The 19,030-nt window shown below is 42.4% G+C and overlaps 1 protein-coding gene across 1 annotated transcript in view; it reads left to right on the top strand.

The window, feature by feature from the left end:
- OGFOD3 (2-oxoglutarate and iron dependent oxygenase domain containing 3) overlaps window positions 1-19,030 on the top strand; it is a 37,938-nt gene that overhangs the window by 3,026 nt on the left and 15,882 nt on the right. The window contains exons 2-6 of the mRNA XM_083487689.1: window positions 117-334; window positions 4,891-4,966; window positions 9,063-9,105; window positions 15,744-15,808; window positions 16,350-16,406. Of these exons, the coding sequence (XP_083343815.1) occupies window positions 117-334; window positions 4,891-4,966; window positions 9,063-9,105; window positions 15,744-15,808; window positions 16,350-16,406 (459 nt within the window). The remainder of the gene's footprint in view (window positions 1-116; window positions 335-4,890; window positions 4,967-9,062; window positions 9,106-15,743; window positions 15,809-16,349; window positions 16,407-19,030) is intronic.

Here is a 19,030-nt window from a genome sequence, read left to right as displayed (position 1 = left end):
ATTAAGCATGGACTTGCTCCCCAAATAATACCTCTTTATTAAAATGCAACACTGTGGTTGGAGTTGCTGTTCTCTTACAAGGGGATTTTGCTTTGTTTTGTTTTTATTATTTTCAGTGGCGTGAAAGGCAGTGTCCAGAAAGACTCACGCCGGAAATGGCTGAAAGTGGCATTCCTCCTGTCATCTGCCATGCTCGGCTACCTCCTGAGTGGCAGCTACTTGCTTGGTGAAGATGGAGTTACTGAAGTACTGGCCCATCAAGGTGAAAGCTTACAATACAAATTCATCGAAGTACCCTGCTCAGAGGACTATGACAGCCACAAACGTTTTGAAGGTATTTGTGCATCACGACTTGTGCTAGTGCAGTGATGAAGAAGGCTTTCAAAAAAACAGGAAAATGTAACTCTAAACTGTCACAGGTCTCCTCTCACCTCAGAAGCAATAGCTGTCACAGGCTCTTTGCTGTAATATCACTATACACCTGCCCCTTCTACTTGAGCAATGAAGAAAAGACACAATTCGGGATAAATCTAATGCTTTCTTCTCCTGCCTGCATTGATGTCCCCTGAATTGGACTAGATTTTGCCTCTTTTTCTGAGGTTTCTACTGCACATGAGGAGATGGTTAGAGAGATCATAATTAAGAATGTCAAAATAGAACCAACCAGAGGGGAGGCAAACCCTGGACATAATTCCAAGTGACACATAAGATCTGGCAGTGTTGTTGCGTCAATGAGAAATGGGTGGTCATTGTACTATCAAATTCAACATATTTCTAAGTGGACAGTTGCCATGGAAATCCAGAATCCAAACTGATCACATTTGGTTTCAAAGGAGGAAACATCCTAAAAATATGGGGCTGGTAAAAAGGCAACTGAAAAGGAAAGTAAATAGGGTGAAAAAACCGCACAATGCTTGGGTGTTGCTCAAAACCATAGAAATGGATTCTTAGCTAAAATGTATACAATAAGTCAGGAAAGCTACTACCAAATCAAAGAGGATGTTTGCATGGTTCATGAGTAGAGTCAAGGAAGCCAGAAAATGAAAACTTCTACAAAAAATGAAAGCTTTGCACAAATGAATGAGGGAAACAAAAAGTAAAAAAAAAAATCAGCAAAGGAAATGAAAGCAGCCAATAATAATTAGAGGGTAGCAGTTTTAGGAACATATTCCTAAAAATATATCCCCCCCCAATTGTTTTCATACTTCAGAAGCAGGAAATCAGTTTGTGGGTAGGTGGGACTTCTAGACAACAAGGAGGTTGAAGCTGTGCTAAAGGAAAATAAAAAGTTTAGAAAGAAGCTTAATGAATTATTTGCATCCATTTTCACTTGTAAGATGTAAGGTGGGTGGATATTTTTGCCAGTAGATAACCTGTGCTTGAACAGAGATTTCCAAGAATGGGTTAGGAGTGTTGAGGCAAATAGTGAGACGAGATTCCAGTTTACTGGCAAATTTAAAAATTAACAAATTCAGGTGGTTCAAACAGTTCAGGTGGTTCATGAAGGACTAAAATGGGAGATTGCTGGTGTTATAACATAAACTCGACCTTCACAGTTGGCTTCCATACTTGAGGACTGGAAATTGACCAGGCTTTCAGGTTAAGAACAGACCTCCGGAATGAATTAAGTACTTAACCCGAAGTACCACTGTAGTATGTAGATCAATTGCACCATTCCTTTGAATTGGTGTCCCTGGGGGATGACAGCAAGAGAGTGCCCTCATCTTCTGGAAACAGGATGCTGGACTAAGTAGGTTTTCAGTCTGATCCAGCAGGACTCTTCTGTCCTTGCGTTTCATTTCTGCTGCTTTTCTCTGTCCTGTGTTACCAAATTCCCACTTGAGGGCACTCTTGAGATGCTTATGATGTTCTATTCTATATTCATCCTGCTCTTGGAAGTGAGAGCTTTCTGCACTTTTAGGAAGCTTCTGATTATCTCTCTAGATAAATGTTTTGTGTCCAACTTGGTGATTGGCCAGATCTAATCCAGTTCGGTGTTCTCGAGGAGAGGGTTGGCAGTTGTAGTTTATATCCTGCCTGTTTCAGAGTTGATCCATTCCTGTAATTGTTGGATCAGTGCTGCTTCCTATCTCTGGCCTGGTGTCACAGTGTAGTCGTGTCTAGTGCAGCTGTTTGATGAGATTACCACACTGGTGCAAGCTGGTTAGCACACTATTTTGAGATTATTCATTGATTTGGATATGATTAAAATCCAAATCAAGGTGGCTTAGAAATTAAAAGCACAAGTCACCATGAAATTTTAAATGAACCTCTCAATAAAATAAAAGATACACGGAGAAGTAAAAACAGCACCATATGAACCATACCATCATTTTATTTGGCTAGAAAATGCCTGCTGGAATCATAGAGTCTTATATGCCTGCTTAAAAGTGGCCAAAGGCAAAGGGACAAACAGCTATTGGGAGGCTATTTCACATTTTATGGCAAGAAATATACATCTCCCTGTCACCTTACTGGTATCATGGTTCCAACTTAAGAAGCAGAAAAGGATTCCTTCTTTCTCCCCCAATATTTTAGCAGTTGGCATCTTTCTTTACCCCATTTCTTCCCCCCAACCATTCCCCCCAATTCACATCAGAATGTACCTTTTGCCCAGTCATAAACATAACTTTATTTCATTTCTCCATCCCAGCCTGCACTCCTGCAGGTTTTTTTGTTCCTGAATGATGGTGGGTGGGGAGTTTTCTGCCATTGCTTTTTTAATGTATTGGCTCCCTAGTGGCAATTGGCAAGCAGATAAGAGGGGTCAGAGGGTCAACCACTTCACATGCACCCAGAAAAAGCCCCCTCCCTCAATGTGAAGGAGAGAAGTCACTTCTAACTCTTGCCTAATGTACTGGTTTGAATGGTAATAAATGGTCCTACAAAGTTAAGAGTCACTTTTTACTTAAACAGAACTCTTATGGTTTTCTGTATAAATAGTATATTCCTTTTTATTTTTTCCTTCTGTCATTCTTTCACTCAGCTTTTTCCTCATCCTGAAGGTTCCTTAATTCTCAGAGGTCTTATTTATTCCCAAATATCAACCTCATAACTCAGTCTTTGTTGCTTACTTCATTTGAAGTTTAATCAATGTTTATTCCCCTGCTTCTGTCTGAAATGTTGAGATGGTGTTGTAGAAGTCAAAGATGTAAAACTAAGTAGGCAGAACAGATTACTAATATGAGCTGTTTGCAGTACTTGCACAGAATAAGAAAACTTGTTATGTTAAAGATGATTGTCTTGATTGTTCAGTTGATTGGAATATTTCAGACAGGGTATTTATGTACATATGTACATGTTGAGATCTTTTTGGTGTTTCGCACATTTTATTTTCTCCAGGACTGAGGGAATGATTAAAGATGGGTAAATTGGTTTTAAACTGACTTTATCATTTTAAGTCAATTTAAACTCTGTTATGGGCAAGAACCTCCAATCTGCTAGAGGTCTAAGTAACCCCAAATTCTTCTAGAGATTCTGTATGCTGTCAGAACCTGAGCCAAGCTACAGAAGAGGCAAACATCTGTAGCAAGCTGCACATTCCCCTAAGTGTATCAAGTCTATTTCTTTTGATGGATTAGATAATAGATTTGTTTCAGGGAAAGCAAGGAATATATATTTATATATATATATATATATATATAACACACACACACACACACACACACACACACACAGTGGTGCCCCGCAAGACGAATGCCTCGCAAGACGGAAAACCCGCTAGACGAAAGGGTTTTCTGTTTTTGAGCTGCTTCGCAAGACAAATTTCCCTATGGGCTTGCTTCGCAAGACGAAAATGTCTTGCGAGTGTTCCAATTTTTTTCCGCTCCCCCCCCCTTTTTCTAAGCCGCTAATAGCCTTTTAGCCGCTAAGCCGCTAAGCCTTTAATAGCTGCTAAGCCTTTAGTAGCCGCTAAACCGCTAATAGCGCTAATCCGCTAAGCCGCTAATAGGGTTGCTTCGCAAGACGAAAAAACCGCTAGACGAAGAGACTCGCGGAACGGATTAATTTCGTCTTGTGAGGCACCACTGTATATCTGTAAGAATTCGCATGCTTGCTTTTGAAACTTAATCATTTCAAAGTGTACATGCTTCCTTGTAGTATGTCTGATGAGAACAGACATGGGGAGCCTGTTGCCCCCCAAAAGCTGTCGGGACACCAACTTCTATCTGCCCCAGGCAGGATAGCCAAGGATCAAAGATGATGGGAGTTGGAATCCAACCCCATCTGCAAGGCCATTCTTTCTCCAACCGTGGACTTAGAATGCCACAGTCTCTTGCTTATGTATAACAGCCAGAAGACAATAAAGCAACTCAAAAAAGAAATAATATTGCTTTCCATGACATGTAAGAACCACTGGGTGAATTAAGTGAATCTATTAACTGTCATGACATGGGTGGGTGTCATACGTTTCATACTGTAACTTTTTCATCAACCAAAAATTCAGCATTTGCAATCAGGTAACGTTCACTTCCAGGGTTTTTTTTGGTCAAATTCTTTGTTGAAAGAAGGGAAGGAGAGGAAACAGAGCACATATTGTTAACAATGCATCACTTATAGGAAAACGTGAATTCAGGGTTATGGTGATGTGGGGAATTATAGAATGCAAAAGTCTCATAATTGTGGTTCTGGTTTGTGGGTCATTTCCAGTGGCTTGATTCAAGGTTTACTCTCCAGCCATGAGGATTAGAAACATGTTTAACATTGGTAGCTGAAATCCTTGATGTTCTGCAAACCACAGCAGATCCCATGCTTTGCACTACAATCTTAGCAAATTTCCCGAGAGAGTAGAAGTTGTTGTTGTTGTTATGGCACATGTAAAAGCAGATGAAGTAGGTGATGGATGTTTGAACTTTCTTTTCTGTCTCTCTCCTTATATGTCTGTTCTAGGCTGCACTCCTCGGAAGTGTGGAAGAGGGATAACAGATGCCATAATCAGCAGGGAGGAAGCTGAGAGAATCCGTAGGTAAATTTTCTTTTCAGAAATCGTCTTAAAGGCTTTAGGATAATGCTTTCGTTTTCCTTTTTGAAAGTTGACACCATTGTTGCTGTTTTTGTGCCTTTCAGATGGGAACAAAGGATGGGTGTGTATATCCCGGCAGGGTCCTTTCTTTTCTCTGCCATATTATATTTCAGGGGTTCACAGCCAGTGTGGACACTGCTTCTGTGCAGGATAATGGTTAGGGGTGCCTGTATACAGTAGGTGCATCCAACGCCTCTTGACCCAATATCAATTACAAGATCTTCAGGTGATCATCCAGCGCCGAGGGCCTTCTGGCGGTTCCCTCATTGCGAGAACCAGACAGAGGGCCTTCTCGGTAGTGGCACCCGCCCTGTGGAACACCCTCCCCTCAGATGTAAAGGAAATAAGCAGCTATCCCATTTTTAAAAGACATTTGAAGGCAGCCCTGTTCAGGGAAGTTTTTAATATTTAACGCTGTACTGTTTTTAACACTTGATTGGGAGCCGCCCAGAGTGGCTGGGGAAACTCAGCCAGATGGGCGGGGTATAAATAATAAATTATTATTATTATTATTATTATTATTATTATTATTATTATTATGAAGATGGATAAGAGGCACTTAAGAGATTGTCTCTTCAGGTCCGATGCAGAAAGGGATTTAACCACGATTGCCTCTACCAAAAGTTCACCATGGTTCCCACTTATCAAAACAGAGCAAATCTGAGCTAGTTATCTGACAAAGCTCCCACTTGCCGTACTGAGAATCGCTTTTGCAGAATTACGATTCCAATTGATGCCCTTGGCGGTGGTGGGTGGTCGGTACGGCAAAGTACAGTACAAAGAGAGACTTTGTCTGCGTGGGCAACCTTGCGTAGAGGACCTGTACCACTATTTATTGCAATGCCCGCTATATATAGAACCAAGAGACCGATTTATAAAACCCCTGCTTACAAATGGAACACATTGAGCAGGGCGGAAGGGGTGAAATGGCTGCTGAGTGATACTGATGACTTTGTAACTTATAAAGTAGCACTATATGTGGCAGCTAAGAAGTATATTGTATAGTATATTGTATTTTAAAATGGGGTTTCAGAGTTTTTAGGTTTTTTTAATGTTTTATGTAGATTTTCAATTTCATTGTTCTGTATGGGAGAATGACAATAAAGATATCGTATATCGTAAGAAGATCAGGAGAAAAGAACTAGATAAAATAGCAGTCAATTGCAAAGCTGATTCGGACATTTAAGCTGGCACATTCTATCTGAGAACCCCCTGCTATTCTATCGTATGTGTCAGGTGCTACTGGAGGTCGCTCGCGAGTAACCAGGCAGGACTCCAAACCTGTCTTTTACAGGTTTTTATTGTGCAAACTATTTACAGTGCAGATCTCCAAAGTTCATGCCCGTCTTAGTCACTTCCAGAATCCGGGAGTGGCCCCTTCTGGCTTCTCCCCCAACATAAGAACTTAGACACCCCAAACCTCCGCCTCCCCTCCTTGCGTTTCACCCCTCTGCACAGGCTGGGTGATGGAAGTGACGTGTGTGCCTCCTGGCCAGCCGGGCTAGGTGAGGCGCATGGGCTCTCAGCAGCATCTTCGAGCCCTCCCCTCCCTTGGCTCCCCCCTTCCCTCTCTGCTCCACTGGAGGTGTGGCTTTCCCCACCACTGGACGAGGAACTGCTCCTCAGAAGTTTCTGTGGCTCCCTGTATCCCAACAGCGTCCCTGCCTCCCTCTCCTGTTCCGATGGCAGTCCCCTGACAGTATGCAACAAATAATTTCTAGGAGATGTGACCGTGGTTTATTGTATTTGCAGTGCCTGATGTTTTTATGGTTTTTATGGTTATTGTTGTTTTTCTTTCCTTTGTGAATGATGCCATGGCCTTTGGCTAGTACAATAAATTTTATGATTGATGGTATACAGTAGGTGAAAGTCTCCTGAGTCAGGCTCAAACTAAATTTAGGGGCAAACTCCCATCCCACTTGGAACTTGATCCAAGCTGAAGGATAATGCCATCCACCTCTGCCATTTGGCTCTTTGGGGAAGGTTAGAGCCACCCACACCTTCTGAATCTGCTCTGGGAGCTTCCTTGCAGTCTCCATAGAAATTAGTGAAATAGCTTCCAGTGGAGGTGGGAAGTAGAAGCAGGCTGCAGCATCAAATTTAGGGGGTGGGGAATTGCAGAGTTGGAAGGGACCCAACCCCCTGCAATTCAGGGATCATGGGAGTCTAGACCCTAACACAAAGGGACTTCAGCTCCCTTCCTGCCCTCCTGGTTTTTGACCTGCAGCCTTTTTCTACCTTTTACCCACATACAGTATGGTCTTTGCTTTGCTCCATTAGGTTGTGAGGTGGCAAAGATGCTGCAAGGAGGGCAGGTGGGGAAAGGTAATTTTTAAAGGCCTTCATTGGTTTGGAGTTACCTAGGTTTCCCCCATTTTTTTCAGGGGGGGGGGGTGTTTCCGGTAATATCTCAGTTAATCCAAGGCAAGTTTCCTACAGTTCATGCACCTCTTAATTATTAGTGAATACTTATGTGGAGCTTTTTAATAGGAAAGATGTTTCATGCTTTTATTGTGCGTTAGCATTCAGTGTCATTCTGTGAGGGGTCATTGTTCCCATTTATAAATTGGGATCTGAGGGTGAGAGAACAAGCTGATCAAGGTTAACTAAGGAGTCCATGGAACATTTGCAAATTGGGACTCTTGCAGACCTAAGGCTCCCAGATGCCTAATCATGGATAGCAATTTATGTGTGGGCCATGGAATTAACGCTTGCTTTTGGACTGTGAATTCTTACCAATTGCCTTAATTACAGTTAAGTGGTATGTTGGCAGCAGCATTATGAGTGGTTAAGTCTACTCAGAGTTTTAAACCAAGGCTCCAAATCTTGCATCCCACTCCCAAATTAAGAGCCTGGAACCCAGAGCTCTAGAAGCCTGTTTTCCACCAAAATATGCATTTGCTTTACAAGTGTTTACTGCAAATACACAGGCTAGAAAGCTTCTGTATGGTGTTGTGCTTGCCTTCACTCTAGGCCAAGTATTTGCCATGACCAAGAATAGCCATTTAGTATGTTCTCTCACCCCTTCTGCTCACATCCAACTTTGACATAGTGATTTGATTAGCTAAAGCTATTGTTACCTGCTATTCCTGAAATTCCTTAAGTGTTAGTTTACTTACCAGGATGTTAAGCTATGTGTAAACTGCAATTTTAAGATTCTGGTTAGTAAACTGACATTAAATCACAGCGCCTAATTTTAAACACAGTGGGGACCAGAAGTTCAAGCTAACTGGGACTGGCATGCTGTGGAGGCGAGTGGGGTGGGGGGAACAGACTGTAAAAGTGCTTGTTCCTGGCTGCTAAACTGGGAAATGTGCATCTGAACCAGGGCATTGTGTAAATATTCTGCAGTTAGCAATAGGAAGAAGTGGGGTTACTTTAATTCACTGTGATCCCACTCTGCAGCAGTTTCTTCAGTAAGGTGGGGAAGCATCTTTCACCTCAACTGAGTCATTAAACTCTTTCATTCTGCATGCAGGGCTTTGCATCCTGACAGAGCAGTATTTCATTGCAACTGGAGTAAATGGTCTTAACTTTGGTTATTTGTCATTAGCAAAAATTCCCAGACTTCTGGACTAAGAAAAATAGCATTTGCTTTCGCTTCTTCCCATTGCCTGGAAATGATTGGGATAAATCTGGGCTTTGTATTGTCTGGCACGCCTTGGCACTGAGGCAGCTAACCTTTTAAGGGCACAGGGCTGCAATCAGCAATGGTCAACCCACCAGAAAGTGTCAAAGTGGATGTAGCATTTTTTAAAATTACAGATCTGAGGGAACCAGATTTAGCTCACTGACTACAGGTCAGCCACCCCTGCTTTGCAATATGACAACTTTTTCTGCTAGGAAACCCTCTGCCTCTGTTTTCCCCCCTGGCTGGGTTCTATGTGTGAATAATTCTGATTTGCTCACTGTTATGCCAGTGTAAGTTGACCTTTCTGTTCCTCCTGTGTCAACTGTGACAGGTCTGGTTTGACAAGTGGCATTAAATAGTAAAAGGCTGTGCTGCGGTTCTGATTTGAAATTGTTGTGTCGTCCACAGAATAGCAGAGAAGGGACTCTCCCTTGGAGGATCAGACGGAGGGGTGAGCAGTGTCCTGTTACCTTTTACATTCTTCTGGTATCCAGGCAAGATTCTTCAGATTTTTGTTTTTTAAATGTGTTTTGGGGAGGAGTGTCAGGAATGGGGAAGAAATGTAGGACTCTGCCCTCATCCCCGTGTGGCAAAATATATATTTTGCTTGTCTAGAGTTATTCTAGACCTCCCTTCAACTGCTCCTAACTGCAAATTAAGATTGTTTTTGGCAAGGCTGAGCTTGAAGAGGAGGAACTAATACATGGTGCTTTGAGAGTGAGGGGCAGGCATTTGTACCATGGTGGGTGGTGAATGAGTTGGGCAGCAGCTTGGGTCAGGGAAAAGGAAGCACGCAGAGCAAAAATAGAACTTTTTCCACTTGCTCACAAGGGAAAGTATCCTCATGTAGTTTCTGATCCTGTGTTTTCCTTATATCCCCCCCCCCTTTACACCAACAAGGCCTCCCATTTTGTGCATCCAAATGGGATTGGGTGTTGGACTTCTAGGGAAGCATGGGGAAGGATTCACCTAATCCCATACACAGAGCCCTGCACAAGGACTTCCACTTGCGCAAAGTGGTTCCCCCTCATGCCCCCCTGAAATTGCCTGGAAGGGGAGGAAGAACCCCCAAAACAGTGCAGTGGAGCGCAGGTAGGAGAGGAGGGATTGCGCCATCTGACAAGCTGCAAATCTTGTGCTGGTGGAACATTTGCCTTAGAACAATGGTGAATTTCTCCCATGGGCCTGAATCCCAGCTTGGCCATAACCCTCAACTGGTGGTCATTGGCAGGACACTGCCACTCAGTCTAATCTATCTCTCTTGACCTTTTGGAGAGGGATGGTGGAAGATGCCGGGGCAATCAGAGGAAAAATCTGCATCCTCCGGGGGGGGGGGGGAAGAGTTTGTGGAAAGATGCCTAATGTAGAAGGATCCAGTTACAGATAGGTAGCCGTGTTGGTCTGCCATAGTCAAAATAAAAAAATTCCTTCCAGTAGCACCTTAAAGACCAACTAAGTTCGTTCTTGGTATGAGCTTTCGTGTGGTATCTGAAGAAGTGTGCATGCACACGAAAGCTCATACCAAGAACTAACTTAGTTGGTCTTTAAGGTGCTACTGGAAGGAATTTTTTTATTTTAATGTAGAAGGAGTATGGGATGGAAGATCAATGTTACCATCCTTCAGTAGAATGTGAAGCATCACCAGACTTTGCATAGTTAATTGTCAAATAAGTGAAGGTGGTATACTTCAAAAAAAGAGAGAATATTTTTGTATCTAAGCTTTTAAAAGCTGTGTTACAGACTATATGCCATCTCAGTTGTGTCCTCCCTTAATCCTCAATACATTTGCTTGGAAAAAAGCACCCTTGCTTTCCATGGCACTTTCAAGTAAAGGGGTTGGAGACCAAGGTCTCAACAACCTTAAGTGTAAATGCTCCAGCTTCAGTGTTTCTTCAGCTGCAGCATACCCAACCAGAAATCATTTAATGAGGGTGCCCTTTTGTACTTGCAGTGCCCCAGGGCCTCTCAGTGCTGTGTGTCCCAGTGAACACTCTTTCAAACACCCCCACAGCCTCCATAGGTGCCAACTCCCTGGGCCCTGGGTGCCCGAGCACCCACAAAATTCCCCATGAGGAGGCCGGGCACCCACAAAATTTGGTGCCAGGGCTATGCATGCTGCATGGCACCCACAGCCCTGGGCACCCACGGCTGCAGGGCCAAGTTGGCACTCCTGCAGCCCACCAGTACAAAGTGAGCTACCTTTCCATTCTGCCCACAGAGACAGGCAGCAGTCTTTCACAGTAAAAGACTGTTCGATAGAAGGACGTTCTTTTTACTATTCCTGTATTTCATTGCATTCTGTAGCCTACTGAGAGCTGAAGCGGCTCTCTTGTTCAATATGGAATGTAATTGCTTTGAGTGCAATCCAATCAGCTCGATTGACAGGTGTCTCTGCAATTGGCCATGGACTGTTCGTGACGTAAATCGTGTTGATGTCTTGGGGCCATTTGCCAGATGCAGAGAAATCAAAAGTAGATTTAAAATGCTAGTCTGTTGAAGAACTGAAGTTTTGATTTATGGTTTGCAAAGGTGCAATGAGAATGACTTTCCAAAATTTAGCCCCCAAATGCATCAGACCAGCTTTGAAATCATAAATGCTAGTAATTGCAGTTAGCCTTTGAATGCAAGTTTTACAATTTTCCATTCAGTTTCTATCCTTTTATGTTGCTTTACTTTTTGTAATATAAGGAACTAAAATTCCATTTACCTTCTGAGTAAGTACAGGCGGTAAAATAATTGCGCACCAAGGATCCATAGAAAAGTTTGTTTCTAAAGCTCCCCCTTCCATGATGGTAGAGCCAAAATTGGGAAGATACGGAGTTTCTGATTGGGGCTAACAGGAGGGGAGCTTATTTCAATTCAGTTGACTCTTGTGAGTGTTGGAAGTGCAACAGCAGAAATCGTTCTGCATGCTATTTAACGGTGGTGTTATTAGTGCCAGCCAATGGCTCAAGGGGCTTGTGGTGGTATTACTTAGCAACCAGTCAGAATGGCATGAACTTTCCTGAGGTAGCATGTGCTCTGATTGGCTGTGTAGTTCTATGGGAGTTGTTCTTCTGCATGTTTGGTTGCAGGTCTCCCTGCTTTGTACAAGGCCTGCACTAAGAGACAAAGCTGTGTATACGTACACTGTTTTGCTCAGTTTCCTCAGTAAAGTGTTATCAGAACTTTTCGCTCTGGACTCCGTCTACATTATCTTACTGACTTTGCTAACAGTGAGTATACTTTTGGAACATGAGAAGAAAGTTTGCTACAAACCTGCTACCAGTGAAGCTGTTTTAAAATGGGGGTTTAAAATAGAACTCCAGCCAGTAATCTGACTGTTATAGTTTGGACCACTTGAAGTTTCTGAGTCATCTTCAAGGGCAGTCCCATGTAAAGTGCATTGTAATACTTCAATCTGGGAGTTATCAGAGCATGGAGTACTGTGGCCAAGTCATCTCTATCCAAAAGGGGCCGCAGCTGGCAAACCTGGCAGAGCTGGAAACAGACAGTTGTAACCACTGTCGCCACCTGTGCCTTCAGTGACAATGTTGGATCCAGGGTTATCCCCAAGCTACAGAGCTGCTCATTCCATGGGAGTGCAACCCTGTCCAGAGCTGGCTGTCTTCCCACCTCCTGGACTTGAGAACTTGGGACACATGTGAAGCCATTCAATACAGGGCTTGTCTTCTATTACCTTTTCCAGCTCTTCCAATTGTGTTCTTTCCATCTTGATGCTACTTATGAGAGGTGTAAGGACTGAGTGAATACGGTTTCTGACATTTGTATTGTTTTCTGCTGCTCATGTTCCCTCTGCTATGAGTCACTTGTACTTTGTTTCCGCAGAGTCTAAGAGTTTCACCTTAATGGAATTAGTTTATTCGCAACTGGCTGTCTTGCCTGTGCCTTTCAAAATTAACCTTAACAACTACCTAAATGGCACCTGTATATTTTGATCAGGATGATGATGGAGGATGCGACTCCTCCTAATAGCACTTCAAGAAATCAAATGAATAAGGCTTTTGTTCTCTGTTTTCTTGTTATTGTACATCTCCATTCTGAATAATTCACTAAGGACTTCATTGCAGCGAGCAAAGGGTAGGAGTCAAAACAAGATAACGGTCCTTGATTCTCTGCACTTGATTCAGATGCAAATGTGCCTTGACTAAATCTGATGGCAAGCAATTTGTCAAGGCTATGCATTCTTCAGTCTGTTTCAAAATCTCCTCTTGCTGCAACATTAGGCCGCCGTGGGGGATTATCATAGGCTTAAATTTGGGGGTTCATTCAACACAGGTAGGTTCCTTCCACCATAATAGAGAGACAACTGATTTTCAGAGACAGTTTCACAATCTTTATGTAGATTTTCTGCCTCAAAGGCACAGTTTATGTGCTGGGGTGATTTCAAGAGACAATGGGATAAAAATGGTCATGGCTGCAATTTTCCAAGCCCTAGTAGTGAGTCATGTGTTGCCTTTGGGAAACCAATGGGCTATAGAGAATAGGTGTAGGGTTTGTGGCTTGCAATGTGCAGTGAACAGAGCCAAGGAAATAATCTCAACAATCTCAACTTTAAAGAAAAAAGTTAGGATTAAGCCCTTAGGTTTCAGAAGAAAAAAGTCGACAGTAACTGTAACTGACAGGCTCAAAAGTCAGAAGGCAAACATTTATTTATTACAATGCTTTAGATCCCACCTTTCAGGATACTGATACTGACAAGTAACTTCAATGTGCATTTAAATATGAACACAATAAGCAATATCAACATGTAGCAAGTAAACAGGAACCTTCCTGCAGGGCAGCTCACAATAGATGGCTGGAACAGTTCCTGATGTCTTCAGCTGCCTGTACCACTTTCTTGGGAGTCCTTCCAATGGACAGTTAGTGATAGTTGGTGCTGGAAAGAGGAATGTTCACCTGCAGCAGTCTAGGGTGACTCCCCCCACCTCCTCATTTTTGAAAGTACAGCACAGTCATAGCATTACTTTCTCATGCAATCACTCCCCCTGCAGACCTTTGCCTAAAGTGCATGGCTGGGTGGGCTTGTGACAATGGCATCAATAGGTATCCTTGCTTTCTGAATTAAGAGGGATGCCATTGCATCTCAGTTTCAGAAACTGGTTTGCAAACCATAGTTTGTCCTAAAACTGGAATCCAACTATGCACATAATGCTAAACCATAGCTTACTGTTGCATCTGAATAATAATCCCATGATGATGAAATCCAGGGATGGAGGGTTTCTCTGCATCCAAGGGCTTTCTTCCCAAGTGAATAGCTGTGGCTTGCCTAATATTCTGTCCTGTTGCCAAGGCCATCTGGGAGCATCTTTACCCAAATCTAGGTCTAAAGCTATCTCCAGTTAAAGATACTTGAAGTCATTAAAGTAGAAGTTGCAGGGTAGACCATAACAAGCAGAAGATTCTAAATACTGCTCCCTTGACCAGGCAGAGCAGAAGACCAGTGCCCTAGTGTTTGACCAGAATAAGGTCCAGTTTGGGTAGCTGGTAGCCTCACTGGACATATTTTTTATTAAAGACTTTAGTGTCAAGAACTCTAAGCAGTTGTGACAGTTCACAAATCCTGATTCGAAAATTGAGGCTTCTGTGAATTTGTCATACTCTGGTCCACATTACCAAAGAATAGAACATGGACCCAAAAATATCTGCTGTGAGATTTTTTATTTTTTGATGCAAAAGCAACTGCTGTTTATTTCTTTACAGCACAGCCGTTTAGCAAATACAGTGCTACCTCGGGTTACATACGCTTCAGGTTACAGACGCTTCAGGTTACAGACACTGCTAACCCAGAAATAGTACCTCAGGTTAAGAACATGGACCCAAAAATATCTGCTGTGAGATTTTTGATTTTTTGGTGCAAAAGCAACTGCTGTTTATTTCTTTACAGCACAGCCGTTTAGCAAATACAGTGCTACCTCGGGTTACATATGCTTCAGGTTACAGACGCTTCAGGTTACAGACTCTGCTAACCCAGAAATAGTACCTCAGGTTAAGAACTTTGCTTCAGGATGAGAACAGAAATTGTGTGGTGGCAGCGGGAGGCCCCATTAGCTAAAGTGGTACTTCAGGTTAAGAACAGTTTCAGGTTAAGAACGGACCTCCACAACAAATTAAGTTCTTAACCCGAGGTACCACTGTACAGTCTCTTGTTACTGTGGTCCACTCAGCACCTGACATTTAATTAGTTCCCCTATGAAGTTGAACCTCTCATTTCCCAGCACATTTAAATCTTAAGCATTTACCCTTTAGCCCTACATTATTGCAGAGATTTTCTTCCTGTCTGTGTGGTTTTGCTGCTGTTTGTTTTTTTAAAAAAAACAAGCTCCTGAAAGTTCCATTAACTACCCTTTCAGTATAATTGCCTTAATAATTTTCTTTCCCCAGCAGTGCTCCAAACTTGTGCTGCTTCAGAAAGCAGAAAGGTCACTTCTTTAGCTGCTAAAACAGTGGAAATGTGGGACTGGCCAAGTCACAGGATAGTGTGAAGTGTATAGCCTTCTGTAATGACTGCGGTTTAAAAAGGCCAGCAGTTTTTCTGCAGGTCGAAAGAAGAACCTTGAAAATGAGTTCTTGGTCATGCATGAGCATAAGAGATTCATCTTTCCCTCCTCTCCCAGCCTTAGTGGTAAATTGAATTGCTTTAGAACTGTATAGGAATCAATGCAGGAAAAACATGTTATGGATAATATTCAAATACTTGCATGCCAGGGGAATCTAGGGGAAGATATAGCTGAAGAGGGAAAGTTAACACTAGATAATTCTATTGTGCCTTGCTTTGGGAGACATATATATAACTTTAAACCAAGAGTCCTGTATCTCATGTCCCCGCCAGCTCCCTGCATGCCCTCAAAACCGGCTCTGGGAGGTTGGGGGACCCTCTGGAGCAGATTTTGGAGTACATGGTGGGGGGGAGGAAACAGAAGCCCTGTTGCACCAGCCAAGCAGTTCGTGTGGAGCGTTGGATACAACCCACCATCTGAGATTGCACAGAACAGAGACCTAGTCTCTGAATAGTTCCCTCCCCCTCCTTTTAATAGTCTTCCTTTTGCTGATTTGTTTCTTCTTGTTTGGATTTTTTCCCCCTCCCAGGCTTCAATTCTGGACTTGCACTCTGGAGCTCTTTCTTTGGGGAAGCATTTTGTTAACATGTACAGGTAATGTAGAGTTGCAGCTTGGCATTCAGTGCCTTGGATACAGGTGATTTAGTGCTCTTAGCTTCTCAGCATGGTATAGACATTTGGGTGGGGGAAGAGAAATAGCTCCGATGCTGCAGGTTAATTAAGGGATTCTTCGGCAGTTTGCTGGCCTTTGCAAAAAGCTGTGATACTAAGTGTTGTTAGCAAGTGGTGTTAAGCTGGGCCTGTAGGAGAGATATAAATATTTGCTGTCTCAGTAGATGCGGGATGTAAGAATTTCTCCCACCACAGTTTAGATTTGTAATGTAATGCAGAAAGCAAAATAATTTGTGCCCTCAAGTGGTGATCAGTTTTCCTGCAGAATTAATAGTTTTCCTATCTCCATAGCATCCTTTAAGTCATCAGAGTGCTTCTTGTTTACTAATCTTTAATAACTGCTTGGGATAAAGTTGGTTTGAGTAAATTAATTTGCAAAGAAAACTTAAGCACCAGCTGCTGCAGGGATTTAACTTGCACTTTGTATTATTTATTTCAGTCTTTGAATTGTCTTCCCCCACAGATACTTCAGTGATAAAGTCCATGATACCTTTACGGAAGAAGATTTTCATTTATATCGGTAAGGGGGAAAAAAACCCATTAAGGGTATTTATTGTCTTCCAAACTGCTGTCAAATACAGTGGTTCCTCAGGTTACAAACACTCCGGGTTACAGACTCCACTAGCCCGGAAGTAGTACCTTGGATTAAGAACTTTACCTCAGGATGAGAACAGAAATTGTGTGCCGTTAGCACAGCGGCAGTGGAAGGCTTCATTAGCTAAAGTGGTACCTCAGGTAAAGAACAATTTCAGGTTAAGAACGGACCTTCAGAACGAATTAAGTTTGTAACCAGAGGTACCACTGTACAACTTTAATTGTGTGGATGAGGACAATTTGTAATGCGTCTCTTAGAAGAGGTATGTCTAAATGCAGCATGATACTTGAACTGCTGATGATTGCTTGTTACATGGCTAAGAAGACTCCTTAACAGTCAAACATACCCTTCAATAGTGTAGGAGAAAGAGGCATGTGCCATTGGCTGCATTTCAAAGAAATTGGTAGCTCAGCCTTTATTAAATCAAAGGTCAAGCTCCCATTAACCTATGCAGTCCAGATCACACCGTGCCACAAGCAGGGAGCAGGTGCTCTGCAAATGAATGAAAGAGCAAGCTGCAGAGGAAGGCAAAATACCACCGATGTTGCTTTCCATACAACCTTGGGGCAGGGGTACATTTTTAAAACTCCCATCCCACCCTGCGACGACCACTCAGGTCTTGTGTGAACACAACCCATTCATCAAGTTACCCCAAGGAAACTTTAATGGGTTGATCTCCGCATTGCCTAACATCCTGTCTCTGGTTGCCCTAGGCTAGAGGAAGGGGTGGCGAGGAGGAAACCCCAGACTTCACGCAGAGAAGAGGAAAGCTATTTTGGCCATAATTAAGTGTTCAGCAAAGCAGTTGTACAGTATTCTTCATATACTTGTTTGACCAGCCTAGTAAGGTTCTAGTAAGGTTCTTTACCACCTACTATTGTTCCATTGAACATCTCTAAGATTTAGGCACTTTCTTCTATTTCCTAACCAAAATCATGTTAATATACTGTCATATTTTACCCATAGCTGCCTTTATCGTGCCTCCCTCATTTGTGCTACCACTTCTAAAACAAGCTGAAAGGCTCCAACTTTCTTAAGAGCTCTGCTCTCAAGAAAAAATGTTCTATTCCTTTCAACAGTTTAGTTCTTCGTTCTACATGCATGACCTTGAATAAATCCTTCTCAGGCATATGTGACCAAAATAGGATGCTTTATTCTAAATGTCAGCTCACTGGAATGCCTTCTGCATTGTACAACGGTATCTGTACTTCTCTACCCTATCATATTAGCTCTGTTCATTGACAAAGGACGGAGACAATTCAACCACGCTTGACATCTACAGGGTGCCATTAAAAAAAGAAGAAGCTAGCAATGTTAAGTTTATTGTGGATTTGTACAATGGATTTAATAATTTAGAATAAAAAATCAGGAGTAAGGGTCAGCACTATTCATGGTCTTTCATACTGAGGTGGGAGAATGGCAGTTTTACTCCTGGGAGAGGAGGGGAGGGCGGATGACAGAGCAGAGGTTTCCTAGACTAGTTCCCAGTTAAATTGCTGTGGTTAGCAGGAAGCCAGAAACCTATCTTCACCTGTTTACTGTAGACAGCCACTGTCCCTGCTCATTCTAGTTATCCAACTTGGATCTCTGCCTTTGTGTTTCATGGCACTTGTGTATTTTGTGGTGGTGGTGTGCTACTTAACAGAAGCAAAACTACCATTATTGAATCTAGACCAGGCATAGGCAAACTCTGCCTTCCAAATGTTTTGGGACTACAACTCCAACCATCCCTGACCACTGGTCCTGTTAGCTAGGGATGATGGGAGTTGTAGTCTCAAAACATCTGGAGGGCCGAGTTTGCCTATGCCTGATCTAGACTGTGTAGAAGAAAATGTTTGTCTGCCACAGAAAACCTGCAGGCTTTCTCTGCTGAATCTTCTTTTCCCAATGGCAACACTTTTCTCCCAGTGTCTCGCATACCTTAAGGTTTATGCTAAACACACTCTTCATCATGACTTACTTGTGTTAAGCTATGAAGGACTTAAAAAAACAAACTCACAAAAATAACACCTTGTTGAGGTCTCATTAAGAAGCAGCACTGCTGAGCATTCCAGGCATTTTCTGGCAGCGAAGTAGTGCTGACATTCCGAACTAGTGAATGTGTATTTTAAACTCTGTTAAAACAGCAGCTACTTGTGGTGATGAAATATAGCTTGATTTCTCTCTTGTGTTATGCTCAAGGTGGGTAATGCTTGGACTGGTTATAGTACTGAGCAGCTTCACGTAGTAAGGAGGAGGGATGCTTTTGCTTTAAAACCAACCACTTTAATGAATTCAGTGTAATTATTTAGGGCGTTACTCAGCTAAGTTTTATTCAGAGTAGATCCATTGAAATAAATGAACATAATGCTATTAGATACCTTAATTTCAATGAGACTACTCAAAATGTTGTTGAATACCACCCTTTGCTTGCAGCGCATGGTTTGTTTGTTTTTTTACATTATCAGAAGCTACATTTTAGTATATCCGATGCAATAAAAGGTTTATACTTTGAATAGCCAGAAAAATCATAACATCAGAATCATGGGTTGATATTAAAATACATTTTC

Source organism: Podarcis liolepis (genome assembly GCF_965112155.1).
Source record: "Podarcis liolepis genome assembly, chromosome: 2".
Taxonomy (NCBI): Eukaryota; Metazoa; Chordata; class Lepidosauria; order Squamata; family Lacertidae; genus Podarcis; species Podarcis liolepis.
The sequence above is the reverse complement of the archived record's forward strand: the minus strand, read 5'-3'. Positions and strand labels throughout refer to the sequence as shown.